The sequence below is a fragment of the Rhinoraja longicauda genome, chromosome 2 (genome assembly GCF_053455715.1).
Source record: "Rhinoraja longicauda isolate Sanriku21f chromosome 2, sRhiLon1.1, whole genome shotgun sequence".
Classification (NCBI taxonomy): domain Eukaryota; kingdom Metazoa; phylum Chordata; class Chondrichthyes; order Rajiformes; family Arhynchobatidae; genus Rhinoraja; species Rhinoraja longicauda.
The window spans coordinates 13491580-13514051 of NC_135954.1; the positions used below are offsets into that span (position 1 = coordinate 13491580).

Below are 22472 nucleotides of genomic sequence, written 5' to 3' on the forward strand. Positions count from 1 at the left end.
ATTAAACAGATGTCCTCTGTTTTTTGATTCCCCTACCCTGGGTAAAAGACTTTGTCAGTCTTTTTTTAACGAAGTTGGAAATATCTCAGGCGTGATGTCTATAGTGAGAATAAATCTCCAGTCACTAAAACTGTGGCTGGAACCATTCCTATCAATCAGCCCGCTATTGCTTATAGCGGCATGCAAAATTCTCAGTACAGAGAATAGCTCTGAACAGATTGATGTGGTTTATTTTCTAAGATTTCATGACATATTTCCAATCTAGTAAGAGATATGACAAAAGTTTTATGTACATTCTGCTTCCTTAATCCTGAGGGACTGAAGTTCATTTTAAATCACTTTACTGCCAACAAGTCTAGTGAAATATTGTGTTCAATCGCTTTGAAAAAAGTGATTTAATTTTAAGATAAACAACAAAGATGCATGCTATGAAAGCAATAAGGTAAGAAAAATGAGTTTAATTTAGTAATGGATTGCAGTTTGTCTTTGAACAGAATTTAAAGGCTATCCCTCGGAGGTGTATAGATTTTTTTTCTCCATAGACTACATGGTGAATTAAATTCTTATTCAGCATTGTTCAGTATTGGTGAACCATGGGTATTTGGTCTATTGTAAGTAAAGTTAACCAGATTCACAACCTCAACTTAGATAAATCTATTGACATACAGAACCTGTCTGAAATCTGGTTCACGGTGACAATTAATTCCCTTTGACCACAGGTATTCTGTTGGACTGTGCATTCAATGTGTAGCCTTGGTATTCGTGCATTCTGTATTGGGCCCCATCCTGATTGATCATTCCACTTTACTGGCACTCCTACCCATCCTTTACCACATCAATACGAGACAAAGGTGCTTTATTGTCATATGTCCCTTAACGGAACAATGAAATTCTTAATTGCAGCAGATATGCAAGCATAATACTCTGTAAAACCTATAATAAACGTTCAGAAACGTGTAAAATTAACGTGCTGTAGGAAGTAATAATGCATTACATTTATATAGCGTTTTTCATACACTCAGATGCTTTACAGGGATTTAAAGAACATAGGGAAGTGAATAAATAGATAAATAAGTAAATGAACAGAGAAAGGAGACAGAGGGTGAGGTGACCTTCAGTGGTTGAAGGCAGTTGAAGTAGGAACTCAGCAGGTCAGGCTGCATCTGTAAAGGGAAATGACTGACGTGTTTTGCGTCATGATCTTTCTTCAGACTGAGTCATTTCTTTTTTGGGAATTTTGAATTACTCGACTATGGCTTTTGGCAGTGTTTTATAAAGTTTTACGGAACTTAAAGTTTTCCCATTAAGTCAATTATCTCGCATGCCTTCTTCACCACCTTATGCTGCCACCAGGGATTCTTGGTCTTTGTTCCTCAAAATTACGAGGGCTCTCTCATTCATTGTCTATATTCTTCCCTTATTAGTTGTTCCAAAGTGCATCCCAGGGTTCAAAAGCAGTAAGCAATGGGAAAAAAAGGAAGAGCTAGGGTTTATTTCCTCCTTCCTCCTTTTCTCTTTTTTAAAACGTCATCGACAAGGGTAAATTTCGACCGGTTAAAAATAAAACACCTAAGTCCTGCCATTTCACCATCAATCTGAACCCGCAGGACTCCATGCAATCTTGTTTTATCTCAACAATTCTACATCCCCACAATCCGATGTGACAATGTTTCACTTGTCTTCTATAAGGGAGAGTGACAGAAATATCATATACTAGGTTCAAACTTGCTTGTGTTTTAGTTAAGGTTTGCTACGTTGCTCCACTGAATCACTGAATTCATTTGAGAAATTTCAGATGATAAATAATTTTCAATGTCATATTTGGTGACAGTGAATAAAAATAAAGTAAACCCACCAATTTGGTCCCATTCAATTCTTTAAATTACGGGAAACAAATTAAACATCTTTGCTTTTCCGTAAAGTGGGACAGATTCATTCAAAACATCATGCATTACTATTGCATTTCAAAGATCCCAGGTAGACCCAAAAATTCCTGATGAAGGTCATAGTGTCATAGTCATACAGCATGGAACCAGCCCTTCGGCCCAATTTGCCCATGCCGACCAACATGCCCCACCTATATTAGTTTCACCTGCCTGCATTTGGCCCATATCCTTCTAAACCTATCCTATCCATGTACCAATCCAAATGTCTTTTAAGTGTTGTGATAGTACCTGCCTCAACTACCTCCTCTGACAGCTCGTTCCATACACCCACCATCCTTTTGTAAAAAATTAGCCCCTCGGGTCCCTATTAAATCTCTGCCCCCCCCCCCCCCCCCCCCCCCCAAGCCTATGTCCCCTGGTTTTCGATTTCTGGGTAAAAGACTCTGTGCATTGACCCCATCTATTCCCCTCATAATCTTATACACCTTTATAAGATCACCCCCCATGCTCCTGCGCTCCAAGGAATAAAGCCCTAGGAGGTCTTTGACCTGAAACATTGACTCTTTCTCAACTCTAAACTAAACTCTTCCTATACGTGCTGCTTGGCCTGTTGAGTGTTTCCAGCATTTTGTTTTATTTCAGATTTCTTGTACATTTTCACTGCAGAAGGAGCTGCTTATTCCAGTGTTACAACTGGATCACCTTACTTCACATTCTACATTACTGATAGGTTGGTGAACACAATCTTGTCCAGCCAGTTGAAAAGGGGACAGTGACAAAAACATTCATACTGCATGAGGTTTCATTTTAACTGCAGAAATCCATCAGAGTCTGCATCTGACAATGAAAGTCCAAGCTGCTAAATTGGATATTTGTGCAAATGAATGATTAAATAGAAGGCAGATAAAGTACCTACTTTATCAAACCATGCCATCACAGTCCACATGTACTGTATCACCAAAAAAAAATCTTTCTACTGAAAACGATCAGATTCTTGAACAAAGCTACACAAACTAAACCTCAATGGAACGCCTCAGCCCATCCCTTGTACTACAATGGACTTGTTTTTTTTCCTAATGAATTTTTGTATTGTATTGTGTTCCCAATTCAACAGCATTATGAATCTTCCAAGATTTAAGATTCATTGACCATGACAGAATGAGAATATATTTTCAAGTACGACTTGGTAGGGGACTCGAGAACCAGGGGACATAGGCTTGGGGGGAGGGCAGAGATTTAATAGGAACCCAAGGGGCAACATTTTTACAAAAGGATGGTGGGTATATGGAACGAGCTGTCAGAGGCAGTAGTTGAGGCAGGTACTATCACAACATTTAAAAGACATTTGGATAGGTACGGGGATACGATAGATTTATAGGTGGCTTTCCCATATATGTTGACTGAAGTTTGAAAAAGGGTCCCAACCCAAAACGTCACCCATCCATTCCCTCCACAAATGTTGCCTGGCCCACTCCAGCACTTTATGCTTTGCTCAAGATTCCAGCATCTGCACTTTCTTATGTCTGCATATATGCTGCCCACAGACATTCTTGGCAGTAGAAGATGAGTAAGGGAAACGCTGTTGGAGTAGCAAACATGGTTTTTTAGAAGGATGAGAGGAGATCTTATCGAAACGTATAAGATTATTAAGAGGTTGGACACGTTAGAGGCAGGAAACATGTTCCCAATGTTGGGGGAGTCCAGAACAAGGGGCCACAGTTTACGAATAAGGGGTAGGCCATTTAGAACTGAGATGAGGAAAAACTTTTTCAGTCAGAGAGTTGTGAATCTGTGGAATTCTCTGCCTCAGAAGGCAGTGGAGGCCAATTCTCTGAATGCATTCAAGAGAGAGCTGGATAGAGCTCTTAAGGATAGCAGAGTCTGGGGGTATGGGGAGAAGGCAGGAACGGGGTACTGATTGAGAATGATCAGCCATGATCACATTGAATGGCGGTGCTGGCTCGAAGGGCCGAATGGCCTCCTCCTGCACCTATTGTCTATTGGTACATTTCCTAACCTGCAAACACTAGTTACTCTGCACCAGTGATGCTGAGAATTAATGTTCAGAATGGTAGATGTGGTTCCAATCAAGTTGGTGCTACATTCTGGATTTTGTCATGCTTTAAAAAAATTCTTGGGAGCTGAATTCATCCATGCAAATCGAGTGTAATCAATCACATTCTTATCTATGTAAGAAGGAACTGCAGATGCTGGTTTAAACCGAAGACAGACACAAAAAGCTGGAGTAACTCAGTGGGTCAGACAGCATCTCTGGAGAGAAGGAATGGGTGACGTTTCAGGTCAAGAAGGGTCTACATTCTTATTTAAGCTTTGCAGATGATCAAAAGGCTTCGACTGGTTAGAAGGTGAGGCACCTCTCTGCTCTTGTGGTCATTGTGTTTATGCACCTGATTCAGCTAGTTAAAGATGACTCTTTGGCTGTTTTAGGGATACTCAATGGTGTTAATGATACTGTATGTCAAGGATGGGTGGTGACTGGAGAGGGTTGATGCCTGGCGTTATGGTGTAAATGTTAACATTGGAGTGTTTTCTCCCAATGCCCATTTACTTCAGTTTTAACAGGGCCTCTTGGTAAATTTTGGTCAAATGTCGTACTGATAAAGGACAGACACTCTCATCATTTCTCTGGAATGCAGCTTTTCGGTGCATAATGGGAACAAATCTGTAGTCAATTAATTTTATTGCCAGCCAGTATCAGGCAAAATGTGCATAGAGCTTGAAATATTTCAACAAGTGGCACTCAAATTTAGATGACATACAGTTTCCACCTCAAATCCCCACATTAGGCAAATCAGCAAACACTATCTTGGCTTGCCAGTAGAACATTTTAAAATATAATCAACATTTTGATTGCAAAATTGGATGGCTGTGTAAGCATTTACTGTGGGGAAAGTAAAACAATAAGGTAGGTTGATAAAAAAAGTGTTGCCATGGTACATTCCCTAAAATGAATAATTTAACGATTTAAGGGTCTATAAATTACCATCCATTCAGGCAGTTATCTCTGCCGACATAGACATAGAAAATAGGTGCAGGGGGAGGCCATTCGGCCCTTCGAGCCAGCACCGCCATTCATTGTGATCATGGCTGATCGTCCCCAAATCAATACCCCGTGCCTGCCTTCTCCCCATATCCTTTGATTCCACTAGCCTCCAGAGCTCTATCTAACTCTCTCTTAAATAGGACAACCCATTAAAAAAAATCAGGCTGCCGGAGCTGCTTCGCTAGCATTTTTAAATAAGTGTTGGTGCAGTTCTGCTTTGTTTCTTGCAGACAAAGTCCATTTTCCTACCTTCTAGCCTGATAATTTTTGTTCCATCACCCCCTCCCCCAAGAATCTTGGTAAAGATTTAAAGATAGAAACTTTCCGCCTCTCATTAGCTTTGCTATAGGAGTTAACAATCTATGGCCCCAGATCACGAGGACCCGCAAAACAAACGTGGCTCAGGGACAATGCATATAAAGAAAAACGATTAAAAACCAGTACACTGACGGATAGGAATCTGATGTTACGGCCATCACTGTGCGGATTCCTTACATTTTAACACACATCATCAAATGTAAACTTCCAAAATCAGAGTGTGTTATTAATCTTCTTTAATACCAATGATTACAAAACAGTTGCAAAGTTTAAAGTGAACTTATTCCATTTTTAGATCAAACAGAATCACCAATGTGCCCTTGAATGTAGGTTAAAAAGTAACTGAAGTTAATCAATTAGAAGGATGAGAGGAGATCTTATCGAAACGTATAAGATTATTAAGGGGTTGGACACGTTAGAGGCAGGAAACATGTTCCCAATGTTGGGCGAGTCCAGAACAAGGGGCCACAGTTTAAGAATAAGGGGTAGGCCATTTAGAACTGAGATGAGGAAAAACTTTTTCAGTCAGAGAGTTGTGAATCTGTGGAATTCTCTGCCTCAGAAGGCAGTGGAGGCCAATTCTCTGAATACATTCAAGAGAGAGCTAGATAGAGCTCTTAAGGATAGCGGAGTCAGGGGGTATGGGGAGAAGGCAGGAACGGGGTACTGATTGAGAATGATCAGCCATGATCACATTGAATGGCGGTGCTGGCTTGAAGGGCCGAATGGCCTCCTCCTGCACCTATTGTCTATTGTCTATTGTCTATATCAAATTAATTTGAGCCCATAGAAAGATTTTCAAGAGCAGTTTTGAAAACACAAATCCATTGGCCAATACCGTACCATGTAACTTTGCTGCTAACTAGGAAAACCAATTTAAATCCAAGTTCCAACTTTTAAATGAGTAGATCCATTTTAATGATTAATCATTCCAATTTTATCCATCGCTCCTACCTTCACAAAAATAGGAACTTGCTCATCAATTTTGCACAGAGGGGAATAAACATTCTCCAGATTTCAGAGCTGGATTTGTAAGATGACTTACCCACAGGTAATATGTAAACTGTAATGCAAAAATTGCTATTCCTTCATTGTCAAACGAGCCTGCTACCGATCGAGATATATAGCCAGGCACTATGGCGATGAAACAGGCAGCAAGTAGTCCAGCCCCCTGGTTCCACAACTCTTTTGTGAGGAGAAAAGTTGATATTGACGTAAGACCACTGAACACAGGTGCTAGAAAGACGCAGACATCCCGTATGTGGACTGTTATATGAAGCGTGTTCAAAATCCAATGAATGCAGCCTGCTGTGACCATCAAACCAGGATACACCTGCAGGGGAAAATAGGAACACAATAATCACATTAAGTTATTTTTAAATTAATGACATTTTTGCATGCACTTAATTAAAAAAAACTGTAAAGATCTAAGAAAAAGCCAAACAGTCACAGAGTGCTAGTGTGGAAACAGGCCCAAATTGCCCACACCAGCCAACATATCCCAGCTACACTAGTCCCACCTGCCTGTGTTTGGTCCATATCCCTCCAAACTAGTCCTATCCATGTACCTGTCAACTGTTTCTTAAACGTTGGGATAGTTCCAGCCTCAACTACCTCCTCTGGCAACTTGTTCCATTCACCCACCACCCTTTGTGTGAAAACGTTACCCCTCAGATTCCTATTAAATCTTTTCCCCTTCACTTTGAACCTATGTCCTCTGGTCCTCTATTCCCCCACTCTGGGCACGAGAAATGTAGGATTAAATTTTACAGTTCCTAAAGTTTGCATAGTTTCTAAAGATTTGGTGTTGATACTCAACCAGATTTTGTCGCTCCAGCTGGGTTTGAAGCTTTGCTTTGTCAAAGCCATAACAGATTTGAACAGTGATTAACATCATTGACATCCAGAGACGTGCATAACGTATTAAAATCTAAGAGCTAGTCTGGTCAATATTTGCATGGCTATAATTTTGTGCCAGCAACTGTGCGAGAAGCCATGGTGTATTTAGTGACGGGTTTCCTGCAGATGGAATTAGTAGACTTTTGGAATTAATGTAAACTCATTATGACCGGTGTCTTAAAAAAACCCAAACTGTAATGAACTTTTATACAACTGAGTGAGTGGCACAGTAGAGGTTCCTCAAAATTTAACAAGGTGTGTGGCTGCAGAGATATTACATCTATATATCTTTTAAACGGGATAAATGGATGGTTGCAAGTCACAAATGAGTTTTGTGTGTTACAGTTGTACCTTGTAATTGTGAAGGTTTCTCACCTGCCAGATGGTTTTAAAGCTACTGATTGATGCATGTAACAAGTATGAGCCATATGTATATGTGATTGATTCCAATTTTACATGGAGAAAGATGGAAACTGGTTTATAATTAGATTATACAATAAGGTGGTCATAATGATCACTTTGCGCTGTCTCTTCATTGTGTTGGGGCACTCAGCTGAGCAATTTATACTTTCTCTTATTCATGCCTTCCAGAAATTAAGTTATTCCTTTGACTTTCTTCACCTTTATTATTGGACATTCAACCTTCCCTCTCTGGAATACTGAATCTGAACCTTTCTATCTGGCCTGTTAGTTTCCAGCATTTAGCCTCTCATTTCAAATATACTTCTCTGGCTAAGCCTTTGGTAGAAGCTCAGGGTTCAGTGTTAAATTTTGATTGCATAGACCTGATGAATTCCTATGGGCATTTTATTGTGTTGTGGTTGGCAGGACATGCACCGTGAAATGTGGAAATCAGGGAATTACTGTCAAACGTTTTGCAGACATCATCTTCACCAAATCCATTGTGGTTCTTAACAGATAAAAATGTGCATAAAAAGATTCAGCTGTCTTTTCAAACAATGCCCTTCAATTTAGTTTAGTTTAGACTTACAGCTTGGAAACAGGCCCTTCGGCCCACCGAGTCTGCACTGACCAGCGATCCCTGCACATTGACACTATCCTACACACACTAGGGTCAATTTACATTTATACCATGCCAATTAACCTACAAACCTGTACGTCTTTGGAGTGTGGGAGGAAACTGAAGGTCTCGGAGAAAACCCACGCGGTCACAGGGAGAACGTACAAACTCCGGACAGACAGCACCCGTAGTCAGGGTCGAACCTGGGTCTCTGGCGCTGTGAGGTAGCAACTCTGCCATGCCTCCCATTTGCATATTGTTAAATCTTAATTCAGTAGGCAACAGGAATCGACAATTTAAAATTAGACTGTGACTGAGCTCAGTAAACAAAGGGCATGACTAAACACCTGAATGCAAATTACAAAATGAGCAGCCAGCCTTCCTGCAAGTGGCTCGGTTTCCAGTCTGTGTTCTGTAGCAGGTTCAGGGTGCCCTCTGAGGCAGGCCCATCATGTTGCCGGATGAAGTTGAGCCCCACTCTCTAACAGAGTTACAGATTTTGATAATCTTTGCAAGGAACTGCTGAAGTGAAGCTGTTGACATGTCACAAGTCAGAATAAATTAAACTCCTCTGGATAGACACAAAATGCTCAAGTAACTCAGAGAAACAGGCAGCATCCCTGGAGAGAAGGAATTGGTGACATTTAAAAAAAAAAAGAATGACAAAACCGCCCAGATCTGCAGCTTTGGAGAGTCAGAGATTCACAAGTAGGCTGCTTTATTTTATAGGAGCTTAGTGAATAGAAAAACAATATATTTTAAACAAAAATCAATTACTTGAATTAATTTACTGGATCCGATGCTGATTTACAAGCCTGTTCATTAATTTATGTGAATATACAGATACGGTCGAGCAGGCCAACAGGGACGCATTCATGCAGAAATTTAAATTCCAACTGTCCCAAATCTAACAAGTGTCAATGTTGCCAAGGCCTCTTGACATGCATTCATCTTTTAATGAGAAAGAAACTGGTGAATAGGTAACAAAATTCATGGATTAACAATGCAGTTTAATTTTCTGCTATGATTATAGCGGCATGTATGAAGATTGTTGGAACTCGCACAGCGCTGCCAGAACTGGTAATATATGACAGCTTTGCATTGTCAGGAATTCTGATCGTGGTTGCTGCTTTTTTTGCAGACTGCTCCAAAGTATACTGTCGGCTTGGTATGGGAACTGCTCTGTCCAAGACCTCAAGAAATTCCAGAGTTGTGGATGTGGCCCAGTCCATCACACAAACCAGACTCCCCACCATTAACTCCATCTACACTTCACGCTGCGTCAGAAATGCAGCCAATGTAATCAAAGACTTGTCCCACCCAGGCCACTCCTTCTTCCCCCTGCTACTGTCAGGCAGAAGATACAGAAACAGGAAAGTATGCACCGCCATACTCAGGAACAGCTTCGTACCCTGTTATCAGGCTTTTGAACGGTTCTTCCATAAGCTAAGGTACTGCTTGATTCAGCTCTACCCTACCACGGACATCAGCCTTTGTCTCTAGCACTGGTGTGCTACAATGTTGAGAACCATATACTGCATCTGTATCTTTTGCTTTGCTCTACCCATTGTACTTCAATTCAGCTTGATTGTATTTACATACAGTATTATCTGATTTGACTGGACAACAGTAAAACAATGTTTTTCATTGTACCTCTGTGCATGCGACAATAATAATAAACCTAAACCTGGTTGGAGTTCATCCAAAACTCTTATTTCTGTCTTTGTGTCATTGAGCCATACAACACTAACACATGCCCCTCGACTCCATTTGCCCATGCTGACCAAGATGCCCCACTGGTCACATATGCCCGTGTTAGGCCCATATCTCTCCATACCTTTTCTATCCACGTACTTGCCCAAATGTCTTTTAAATGTTGTTATAGTACCTGCCTCAACTACCTCCTCTGGCATCTCATTCTATATACCCATGCAAAAAGGTTACCTTCTCAGGTTCCTCTTAAATCTTTCCCCTCTCAGCTTAAACCAGGTATCAGCCTGGTTCTTGATCCCCCTAGTTTGGGTAAAAGACTGTGCATTTAGTCCATTTATCCCCCTCATGGTCTTATAAATGAATTTAAGAGAGAGTTAGATAGAGCTCTGAGGGGCTAGTAGAATCAAGGGATATGGGGAGAAGTTGGGCACAGGTTATTGATTGTGGATGATCAGCCATGATCACAATGAATGGTGGTGCTGGCTCAAAGGGCCGAATGGGCTCCTCCTGCACCTATTTTCTATGCTTCTATAAACCTCTATAAGATCACCCCTCATCCTCCTGTGCTCCAAGGTATAGTGTTAGCCTGGCCAACCTTTCCCTACATTTCAGGCCCTAGTTAGTGTCTTGGCAACATCCTCTTAAATCTTCGCTGCACTCATCCCAGTTTAACGACATCCTTTGCATAGCAGGGTGCCAAGTCCCTATCACAAATTACCAAGAACTTTGCACTGGTTCTTCATTCAGCAATGACTGTATTACCTAATTAAGTTAAATCAAAATGAAACTTTTAAAAAAAAATTCAACCCGAGATCAGGCTCCTAAATCTAAACAAAGCAAACTACAAAAGGAAAACTAATTAACAGATCATATAATTGACTAACATTTAAAGAATAAATGAACAATTCACAACAGAGAAAAAAAAAATCACAAAAATGTAACTGAAAAAGTGCTCTAACCATGGCTGTGACTACATCAAGTCAAGTCAAGGCAATGTTCCAAATTGCATTAGAACAAAGGAAAAGGCTAAAAGATTGCCAAAAAAGAGCAGGAAGGATAATTCCAGAATTCAGCAAAGGAGGACCAGAACATTAACACAGAAAGAGAAAGTAGAATACAAAAGTAATTTAGCAAGAATTACAAAATCAGGATGTTACATGTCATATATATGAAATAGGAAAATTTATGTAGGTCCCTTACAAAATAAAACCATAGAAATAAAAATATCTTGTGACTATCATCACGAGAAATGACACTAAACATACACCAGAAGTAATGTGGAATACCAGTTCTACAGAGTATGTAGAGCAATAAAGGAGAAATTAATGGGAACTAAAGGCTGATAAATCTCCAGGACCTGGTGATCTGAATCCTAAGGTTTTGAAAGAGGTGGCAATGTAGACAGTGAATGCCATGGTTGCCATCTTTATCAAGTCCACACATTTCAGAATAATTTTCACCCTCACAGGTTGGAAGGTACCAAATATAATCGCACTATGTAAAAGCAAGAGAGCGAGTGAAAATGAGGAACAAGGGAAACTTGGTCAGATACCAGTGTTTGGAAAAATCCTTTATTAAATGGCAAAAGGACATCTGGGATAAATAATATTGTTGGTCAGAGTCAACACAGATTTATGAAAAGGAAACTATGTCTGACAAGTCTTTTAGACCCGTTTAAAGTTGTGACAAGTAGAATGCATATGGGCTAAACTGTTCATGTGGTCCATTTGGACTTTCAGAAGCCCTTCAATGAAGGCACCAAAATCTCTAAATCTAAAAAATTAAAGCACAAGGAATTGGCACTGAGTGAGCAGATCAAGTGAAAGACCAGCGAATGGGCAAAGACAGATGACAAATGGAACATATTGCAAAAAATGCTAAGTCATCCACTATGATTGAAACACTATTGAAAAGATATATATTTTTTAATAGTGAAAGACTGAAAAGTTTTGATTTCCAGAGGGACCATGGCATCCTCTCTTGTAAACAAATCATGAAAAAGTCATGTCTAGATGCCATAAACATTTAAGAGGAGCACAAGATGATTCGACAGGACTAACAAAGACATTTATTTTAGTTGAGATACAGCCCAGATACAGGCCCTTCGGCCCACCGAGTCTACGCTGACCAGCGATCCCTACACATTAACACAATCCTACACACACTAGGGACAATTTACAATTTACCAACCCAATTAGTCTAAAAACCTGTACGTCTTTGTGGAGTGTGGGAGGAAACCGGAGCTCCCGGAGAAAACCCATGCAGGTCAGGGAGAGAACGTACATACTCAGTACAGACAAGCACCCTTAGTCAGGCGCGATCCTGGGTCTCTGGCGCTGTAAGGCAGCAACTCTACCTCTGCGCCACCCGAATGCAATTACACGGGATGGTGGTGTTATCGCACCTGGCATATGGTTTGGGTTCTCTACCTAAAGTAGGACATGTATGCAACTGCAAATGTGCAGCCAATTGATTCCAGAGATGGGAGGGATGACTATGCTACACAGAGAGATTATGGATTCTTGGTCTATACTTTCTAGGATTTGAAGATAAATGTCATTGTAATCTACATTTTCTTTTAAACAAGATTTAATGGGGATAAATAGAGATGACGTTTCCCTTGACTAGGATGTTGAGAAGTAGTAGTAAAGAGTATCACGATAAGGGGTCTGCTATTCAGGACAGATATGATGCAAAATTACTGGCCAAAAGTGTAGTAAATCTTTGGAATGTGGAGTTTCAGTTGTTGATCATATTCAAGAAAGAGACTGATAGATGAAGGGAATTGAGGGTTAAGAGGTTCATGGATGAAAGAGGCATCATGACCCCATTGAATAAACAAGTTTATGGGACTGCCTCCTAAGTAAGGTCTTTTGTTTGATGCAAATGTTCCAAGTACTGGAAATGTTTTAAGTTTTCAATGATCAGACACACAATGTCACCACGCGGGGGCCAAATGAAACAACTTCACCAGAACTTAAATATTAATAGTGCGCTTGTAGATGAAGGAAGGGATTTTAATCTACACATGTACAAGAAAAATAAGATGGGCAAAGGTAAACTAGATTAGGAGTTTACCGAGTAGGGTATTCAAGATAATTTCTTAGAACAGCACTTTCTGGAACCGAGAAGAATTGTTGACAACCCAATAAAAACATGGTATTAACATAGAATGGTCGCAGAAGTGCTGAAGGTCCTGATGAGTATGAAGGTGGACAAATCTCCCGGGCCAGATCAGATATATCCGAGGACACTGTGGGAAACTAGAGAGTAATCAGGAGCCCTAGCAGAGACTTATGAGTCGTCGTTAAATATAGGCGAGATGCCGGATGACTGGAGCGGGGCAAATGTTGTGCCTCTATCCAGGAAAGGCTGCAGGGAAAAGGCTGGGAACTACAGGCCAGTGAGCTTAATATCTTGGTCAGAAAGTGACTACTGTACTCTGAGGGATAGGATATACATGCATTTAGATGGACAAGGGCTGATTAGGGATAGTCAACAAGGTTTTGTATGTGGGACGTCTTGTCTCACAAAACTGACTGAGCTTTTAGAGAATGTGAGCAAAAAAGTCAATGAAGGCAGAGCTGTAGACGTTGTAAACATGGATTTTAGTAAGGCATTTGACAAGGTTCCGCATGGTAGGCTGCTCTGGAAGGTTAGATCCCATCAGATTCAAGGAGAAATAGCTGAATGGATTAAAAAAGTGGCTTAATGGAAGAAAGCAGAGAGTGATGGGGGAAGCTTGCTTTTCAGACTAGATGCCTGTGACTAGTGGTGTGCCTCAGGGTTCGGTGCTGGGCCCATTTGCTGTTTGTCATCTATATCAATGATCTGGATGAGAACGTACATGGCATTGTTAGCAAGTTTGCAGATGACACAAAAGTGGGCGGTATTGTATAGTGAAGGTGGTTGTCAAAAATTGCAGCAGGATCTTGATCTGTGGGGCAAGTGGGCGGAGGAATAGTTGATGGAATTTAATACAGAGAAATGTGAGGTGTTGCATTTTAGGAAGTAACATGGGCAGGACCTACAAAGTGAATGGGAGGGCTCTGGGGAGTGTTGTAGAGCAGAGGGATCTAAGAGAACAGATACACAGTTCATTGAAAGTGGCATCTCAGGTGGTCAAAAAGGCTTTTGGCACATTGGCGTTCACCAGTCAGAGCACTGTATAGAGGTTGGAAGGTCATATTACAGTTGTATAAGACGTTGGCGAGGCCACATTTAGAGCATTGTTTTTAGTTTTGAGCGCCATGTTATAGGAAAGATATCGTCAAGCTGGAAAGAGTGCAAAGAAGATTTACGAGGATGTTGCCAGGACTCAAGGGCCTGAGCTATAGAGAGAGGGACTCGACCCGAAACGTCGCCCATTCCTTCTCTCCTGAGATGCTGCCTGACCTGCTGAGTTACTCCAGCATTTTGTGAATAAATAACTTCGATTTGTACCAGCATCTGCAGTTATTTTCTTACAGAGAGTGGTTGATCAGGGTAGGACTCTATTACTTGGAGCGCAGGATGAGCTGTGATTGTATAGAGGTGTACAAAATCATGAGAGGAATAGATCGGGTAGATTCACAGAGTCTCTTGCCCAGAGTAGGACAATCGAGAACCAGAGGACATAGGTTTAAGGTGAGAGGAGAAGGATTTACTAGTATCCTGAGGGATAACTTTTTCATGCAACGGGTGGTAGGTGTATGGAATGAGCTGCCGGAGGAGGTAGTTGAGGCAGGTACTATCACAGCATTTGAGAAACATTTAGACAGGTACATGGATAAGACAGGGTTAGAGCAATATGGGACAAATGCAAGCAGCTGGGACTAGTGTAGACGGGACAATTGGCCAATGTGATCAAGTTGGACCGAAGAGCCTGCTTCCATGCTGTATGACTCTATGACTCTAGAGCAGTACAGCACAGGAACCACAATGTTTGTGCTGAACATGATACCAAGTTAATCTGATCTCATCAGCCTGTACATGATCCATATCCCTCTATGCACTGCCAAGTGCCTATCTGAAAGCTTCTTAAGCACCACTATTGTATCTAAGGAGTATTGGGCAAAGAGACAAGATTAGTTAATGACCATCACTTCCAGCTACCAGTGATCATAAAATGAATTGAACACCAGTATTTTAAACTGAAAGGAAATTAAGGGCTGAAAAACAATGCTAGGAAAATAACACTGGCAATTTAGATTAGGTAGCGGTCAGTCACAATGCAATGGCACTTATTTAAGATTTAGGTTTACTATTGTCAAATGTTCCGAGGTAAGGTGAAAAGCTTTATTTTGCATGCTATCCAATCAAATCAGATAATACTATATATAGATACATCAAGCCGAACTCAGGTAATGGGTAGAGCAAAGGAAATGCTAGATTCTGCAGAATATAATTCTCAGCATTGTAGCACAACAGTTCCAGAGACAAGTAGAAAGAAGGAACTGGAGATGCTGGTTTAAAAAAAATGATGAGAAAGTGCCTGAGTAACTCAGCGGGTCAGGCAACATCTCTGGAGAACATGCATAGGTGGTGTTTCAGGTTGGCACCCTTCTCCAGATTGATTGACAATAGACAATAGGTGCAGGAGGAGGCCATTCGGCCCTTCGAGCCAGCACCGCCATTCAATGTGATCATGGCTGATCATTCTCAATCAGTACCCCGTTCCTGCCTTCTCCCCATACCCCCTGACTCCGCTATCCTTCTCTTGTAAACCAGCATCTACAGTCCCTTAGGGTAGAGGTGAATCCTATCTTATTGAAGGACTATTTAGAAGAGGAAGAGGCTGTTCCAGAGACCAACGACTGGGAGCTCTGAACATCCACTTGCACAAGACAAAACTGCAAACTGCAGCCACCTGATAAAAACTGGTGTGACCTTGGTTCTGGAATGTAGGGAATGTAGGTTCAACAGTTTCTTTTTGGCCTGTAGATTATCCCCATTCCAGCAAGAAACCTGTGGGAGGCCAAATGTTGTATGGCAACATGAAAGATTAAATGCTGAGACAATGACCTAGCTTTACTTGACACCAATCTTCACTGAGGTTGGAACTGCTGCTGTACCAAGGGGTATAATCACAGACCATATGGCATAAAGCAGACGCAAGACAGGATCAAATTTCTTTGGGCATCTAAAACTGAGAAGGATTTCCACCTTCAGTGTCTCTTGGCTGATTGAGTCAAGGTCAAAACAAAAGGCCCATAGAGTAAATCGCACTTTGCCCTGCATTAAGTCACATCGTCATAGAGGGATACTGCACAGAAATAGGCCCTCGAGCCCACCAGGGTCTTGCTAAACATCAACCATCCATTTACATTAATCCAACATTACTCCCATTTTTAAAAAATTCTCCTCACATCTTCATCAACTTCCCCCAGATTCTATTACTCACCTATACACCAGGAGTAGCTTACAGCAGCCAATTAACCTACCAACCTGCACATCTTGCAGATGTGTGAGGAAACTTGAAACCTGAAAGAAACCACCACGGTCATAAACTGCACATAGTTCAGGATTGAATCTGGGTCTCCGTTGCTGGGAGGCAGTGGCTTTGCTAGCTGCATCACTGTGCTCTTCAAGCAAGGAGATTATATTTATTAAGCCTCTAGGTGAACAGAATTCTCATTGTGGCTCAGGGAACAGCTCTTCAGCTAATGAAGGAAAGCAGTCAAGAACTCTCGACTTTCCAAATAGCAAAGAGGAGGGAGAGCCCTCTGATTAATTTTGTCTCTTTCGAGTCAGTCATACAGCACACAAACAAGTCCTTTTGCCCAACTTGTCCATGCCGACCAGGTTTTATAGCTGAGCAAGACTTACTTTCCTGCTTTTGGCCCACACCTCTTTAAACCTTTCATTTCCATGTATCTATTTAAATGCCATTTAAACATTGACAATGTATTGCTTCTTCTGGGTGAAGAAGTTGCTCCTCAGGTCTCTTTTTTAAATGTTTCCCCTCTCACTTTAAACTTATGTTCTCCAATTCTGGATTCCTGTTCCCTGGGAAAAAAGACTGTGACCATTCACCTTATCTATGCCATTCATTATACTGTACACCACTATAAGGACATCCCTCAGCCTCCACTCCTTGGAAATAAGCCCCAGCTTATCCAACTTCTTATAACTCAAGACCTCTGGACCCGCTAACATTCTGGCAAATCCTTTCTGGAGAATCTTATTTGATAGATAGATTCTTGATTAGTACATGTGTCAGAGGTTATGGGGAGAAGGCAAGAAAATGGGGTTAGGAGGGAGAGATAGATCAGCCATGATTGAATGGCGGAGTAGACTTGATGGGCCGAATAGCCTAATTCTGCTCCTATCACTTATGACCCTTTCCAGCTTAACGACATCCTTCCAGTGAACACTCTAAATGTGGTCTCACCAATACCTTGTACAAAGCTTGAAGATGGTCTTGAGTTAGCCATCACCTAGATCCCCTGTTATATTCTCCAGTTTCCATATTGGGAGATGAGAATGTGCCATGTTTTAGATCTTTAACAGAGAAATGATCTTCTCCCAAGATCAATTGTAATTATGTTTTGCCTTTCTGCTGGCTGGATAGCACGCAACAAAAGCTTTTCACTGTATACCTGACAATAAATTAAACTATAACTGTACCTGTACCAAGAGCAGAAGACCAGATCGAGAACTTTTAAAATTTGGGTAATTGAATGACAAATCTCCACAATGTCCTTTCAAATCAAAGTTCAAATCCAATCCATGCAGTTGATATGAAAGTCAGCTTGCTTTTGTTCGCTGAAGGCTATCGGGTCCAGTTCCACCTGGCATGTTTGTAATTTCCAGCCTTAAATTACACACCCCGCCCCATAATAATAGCACTTAAAGCAACTTGTTAAGAACGATTACCATACAAAAGGAACAATTTTTTTAATTTTCGACGGTAGACACAAATGCTGGAGTAACTCAGCGGGACAGGCAGCATCTCTGGAGAAAATGAATGGGTGATGGTTCGGGTCAAGACCCTTGTCAGGGGAGTGGGCGGGACAAAGATAGAATGTAGCTGGAAACAGTAAGACTGGTGGGAGAACTGAGAAGGGGTAGGGGATAGAGAGGGAAAGCAAGGGCTATTTGAAATTAGAGAAGTCACAGAAAGGTCAGATTGGGAATGGGAGGGGGAGTTGAAGTGCTGAGCAACCGGAAGATCAGGTAACACGGCAAGGGTGGGGGTTGGGGTCGGAGGAAGGCAGGTGAGTAGATGGAGGCCGAGGTGATGTCTGGTGAGGGGATGGTGGGTGTTCAGAGAGGAGGGGGGCACGAGGACTATTTTGGGGAGAAGATTAAAAAAACGTTCCATAGCAGAAACGGGGAGATCAGGGGGGATGGAGGCGGGCAAGTTTGTGATCCTTTGTGGAGTCCAAGTAGGAAAGAAAGCGTTTGTTGAGGGCGTGGATCTGGTGTTGAATGAAGTGCAGTTGGGGTCCATTGCAGGTCTGAGTGAGGTGGCTGTGGTAACGGGTCTGGGTTCAGATGTGGTCGTAGAGTCAGAGGGAAAGAGGAATCACATCGGAGGGAGGAGAGCTTCTTCAAAGTAGAAATACCGTGAAGAAATTCCACAGTGGAGCAGACAAAATGTGTAAGAAAGAACTGCAGATGCTGGTTTAAATCGAAGGTAGGCACAAATGCTGGAGTATCTCAGCGGGACAGGCAGCATCTCCGCTAATTTTCATTTTCATTCACATTTCAAGTGATGGGCTCACTTATAGAACATCGAACAGTGCAGCACAAGAACAGGCCCTTTGGCCCACAATGTATGTGCCAAACATGATGTCAAGGCTGTCACTTTTCTATCTGCACACAGCCCCTATCCCTTCATATCCATATGCCTAATGGAAAGTCTTTTAAATGCCACGAAGGTATCTGCTTCAACCATCACCTCCGCAAAGGGGTTCCAGGCACTACCCCCCCCCCCCCCCCCCCGCCTCTGTGGAAGAGAAAACTTGCCCTGCAAACCTTCTTTGAACTTTGCCCCTCACCTTAAAGCTATGCCCTCAAGTATTTGATTTTTCCATCCTGGGAAGAAGATTCTGACTGTTAAAAGTCCTTTCTGAGGACTGGTTGATCTGAAGTCTATGGTAGACATTTGACATGTGAAGTGTAATATTTTTGACATTTCCTATTTGACCACTCTTTGGATGAAAGCAACAGCTAAGCAATACAATACTTGAGAATGCTGTTACTCTATTTGTAACTATTGTGTTAATGAAGTCTAGAGAGAGGAATAGTAGACAACAGAACAGAAAATGCGAATATTCCTACATATAACTGTCTTTAATTATCTGGTTAGTGTGTACTAAAAATAAACTTCGGAAATGTGAAAATACATCCCAATGAAAAAAGAGAGATGGACCACAAATTTCTATTCAAAAAGATGCAAGAAAGCATTGAGTGAAGGAAGATCCCAACAAGACAAAGGCTTCAAATGTTGCCTTCCAGGAGCTCCACACGCTGGACCTGTGCCATTCTTTGCTTTCCTCTAATTATGAACTGCCATTTCTAAGAAACCAACTCAACCTCTGTGCCTCATCTTGCTGCGCCCAGCCTACAATAGTCCTGTTGAGACACCCTTCTTTGCGGGACAGTCAAGTGCCTGTAAAAATACATTCAAGGAAATTCAACTCACTGATGATTAATGCCGCACACAATGTGAAGGCTCTTAGAGTACGCAAGTCGATGCAAATTATTTCAATTTACTTATTGCTGAATGTAACTTATTACTCAGTGTAATTACTACTTGCTGCTACGACTCTTCCAATCTTCAAACTAACCACTCTTCCCACCACATCATGATATACAATATTCATAAATGCTTATTCAGCTTTATGGAATACTCCGAAACATGACAATGGATTTATTCATGTTAGTGATAAGGAATGTTGGGATAATTTAAGGAATTATCATATCCTGTTGATAAAAATGTTACTAAACAAAATAAATCAGATCCTGTATTTTATGGTACAACTTGTTCTACCCAACAATGTAATAATACCAGTCATGAAAAGTTTTAAATTTTCACTTCATGTTGACTGCATGAATATTTAAACACCAATATTTTTAGAATATTCCATTCTTACCGTTCCTCCAACTATTCTTCCTAGAGGATACCATGCTCTTTCATCAAACCAATTTAGAAAATCATAGAATCCATGGGATGCAAGATAATGTGTAGATCGGTAATTAAACCTGCAAAACATAAAAATAACGGTTACAATTATGCAACAATAAGATCAATCTTACCTGTGGTGACTCATCTTGAAATACAATGGCTATAGGCACAACTGCAAATTTTGAGATCATTTAAATAGCTGGCAAATGCATAAAACATTCACCCATATTTCTATCCTATTATGAAACCTATAGCATTTCCCATGTGTTGTTCAAAAGCTATAAAATTGAAAAGTTATTCGACAAAGCAATATGAGAAAATACCAACTTTTCCCACTAAATTCTTGATTGCATCAAGTGCTATGTCACTGCTGGAGAGCTGAACTTATGTCAGGTAATAACAGCATTAAAATAATTCAACCAATTCCTCTGTGAAATCCAGTTGGATTTGTTTTTATATAGAGGTGTTTTCACAATTTTCTTTGTCATCTCCCACTTATATCGCTTAATGACCAAACATGATTTATAAAGTGTAAGTTATTCTCTGCATGTTATTCCATAAAATTTACAATGGTTCCCAACTGTACTAACTATAGATGGAAGGTCAGATTCTTTCATTAGAACATGGAAATACCTTTCATTCATTTGTTATTTATACCTTTTCATATCTTTAATTTCCCTCTTCCCTTACTCTCGGACTGAAGATGGGTCTCGACCCAAAACGCCACCTATTCCTTTTCTCCAGAGATGCTGCCTGACCCGCTGAGTTACTACAGCATTTTGTGTCTATCTTTACGTAGGAAAACAAGTTTGTTTTAAGTTGCAGAGTGTGAAAAGGGTGGAAAGAGCAGAAGGAATGTCTGTGATGGTGTGCAGACTAAAGTTATTAAAGCAACATTTATTTATTTTTAAAAAGGTTAGAGAGAAGAGTGAAGAAAAGAAAAATTGAAAAAAATGGAACTGCCACATTTATGGCTGGGGAAATAATTCTTGAAGGTTAGAATGTGTCGAAGGAAGATGAAATGCTCTTTCATAATCTTCTGTTATGTATTGTTGAAGCAGCATAGGAATCTGTGGACTGAGTCTGTAAGAGTGGGAGCATAATGGAAATAAAGTGAGAAGAGACTGGATGCTCAGTGTTCCTTTTGCATACCGAACAAAAATGCTCTGCAAAGTCATATGAGGAAAAAATGGGTCGACTGGGCTTGTATTCACTGAAATTTAGAAGGATGAGAGGGGATCTTATAGAAACATATAAAATTAAAGGATTGGACAGGCTAGATGCAGGAAAAATGTTCCCCATGTTGGGGGAGTCCAGAACCACGGGTCACAGTTTAAGGGGTAGGCCATTTAGGACTGAGATGAGGAAAATCTTTTTCACCCAGAGAATTGTGAATCTGTGGAATTCTCTGCCACAGAAGGCAATGGAAGAAAATTCACTAGATGTTTCCAGGAGAGAATTAGATTTAGCTCTTAGGGCAAACGGAATCAAGGGATATGGGGAAAAGCAGGTGCGGGGTACTGATTTTGGATGATCAGCCATGGCTCGAAGGGCTGAATGGCCTACTGCTGCACCTATTTTCTATGTTTCTAAGTTGTCATTCATTCTGTGTTTGGTTCTCCCAACATAGGGGAGACCATATTGTGAGCACTGAATACAGTCGACTAGATTGGAAAAAGTACGACAATTATTGCTTCACCTGGAACTAACGCTTGGATCCTTAAGAGCGTGTGAAGGAATGAGGTGAAAAGGCATCACTCATAGTTGTATACAAAAAATCTCAACATTTTCTTCCACATCCTCCACCAGCCCAATTTGGATATATACTGTTGCGCTTTCATAATTGATGGGACTAGACCCGGCCGTGTGAATATTTTCATAAGGTCATAGGAGCACAATTAGGCCAATCATTGCTGACCTATCTCTCTCTCCTAACCCCATTCTCCTGCCTTCTACCCATCAGCCCAACTTGCCCATACCAACCAAGATGCCCCATCTACACTAGTCTCACCTGCTCATGTTTGGCCCATATCCCTCTAAATCTTTCCTTTCCATATACCTCTCTGAATGTCTTTTAAATGATCTAGACATGGCATCAGCATTGCTGTGCTCTGCTGCCTTACGATACTGAATATCATAGTGGTATGCAGACAATATCAATGCCCATCTTTGCATTCTGGCTGCTGCCAGAGTTGGTGTGTGTGCTTTTGGATTTAGGATCACTGTCAACAGCTGGTGATCTGTCTCGATTACAAACCTTCTACCAGACAAGTATTTGTAAACCTCTTAACGCCAAAAATCAATGCAAGAGCCTCTCGCTCTATTTGCGCATAATTTCTCTCACTGGCATTGAGTGTTCTAGACGCAAATGCTATTGGCCTTTCCTCTCCATTTTCGAACACACGAGAGATCACAGCACCAACACCGTATGGTGAAGCATCACATGCTAACTTCATC

At 41.1% G+C, this 22472-nt stretch overlaps 1 protein-coding gene across 1 annotated transcript in view; it reads right to left on the reverse strand.

The window, feature by feature from the left end:
• Positions 1-22472, reverse strand: part of stt3b (STT3 oligosaccharyltransferase complex catalytic subunit B) — a 94467-nt gene that overhangs the window by 44219 nt on the left and 27776 nt on the right. The window contains exons 2-3 of the mRNA XM_078415120.1: positions 19984-20092; positions 6314-6601 (exon numbers count right to left, since the gene is read on the reverse strand). Of these exons, the coding sequence (XP_078271246.1) occupies positions 6314-6601; positions 19984-20092 (397 nt within the window). The remainder of the gene's footprint in view (positions 1-6313; positions 6602-19983; positions 20093-22472) is intronic.